At 63.9% G+C, this 316-nt stretch overlaps 1 protein-coding gene across 1 annotated transcript in view; it reads left to right on the plus strand.

Annotated features, from left to right (window-relative positions):
• LOC103804922 (transmembrane protein 132E-like) overlaps window positions 1-313 on the plus strand; it is a gene marked incomplete at both ends in the record, with an annotated part of 11,164 nt that extends 10,851 nt beyond the window's left edge. The window contains 1 exon segment of the mRNA XM_009077556.1: window positions 114-313. Within this exon segment, the coding sequence (XP_009075804.1) occupies window positions 114-313 (200 nt within the window).
• Between the last annotated feature and the right edge of the window lie 3 nt (window positions 314-316).

Genomic DNA, 316 nt, shown 5'->3' on the forward strand with positions numbered 1-316 from the left:
GGGCATCCCGCCTGAAGGCCAGACCAACATGGACCATTCCCACCACTGGGTCTTCTTGGGCAACGGGCAGCCCTTGCGGGCTCACAATGACCTCTCCCCACAGCCCGAGAGCCCAGGGACCCCCCTGGAAAATGTCCAGACCTGCTGCCATGGGGACCACCACAGCAGCGGGAGCTCGCAGACCAGTGTGCAGAGCCAGGTCCATGGCCGTGGGGATGGTTCCTCAGGGGGCTCCACACGGGACCAGAGCGAGGACCCGCTCAACTCACCCACCTCCAAACGGAAGCGGGTGAAGTTCACCACCTTTGCCACAATG

Source organism: Acanthisitta chloris, unplaced genomic scaffold (genome assembly GCF_000695815.1).
Source record: "Acanthisitta chloris isolate BGI_N310 unplaced genomic scaffold, ASM69581v1 scaffold21096, whole genome shotgun sequence".
NCBI classification, from domain to species: Eukaryota; Metazoa; Chordata; class Aves; order Passeriformes; family Acanthisittidae; genus Acanthisitta; species Acanthisitta chloris.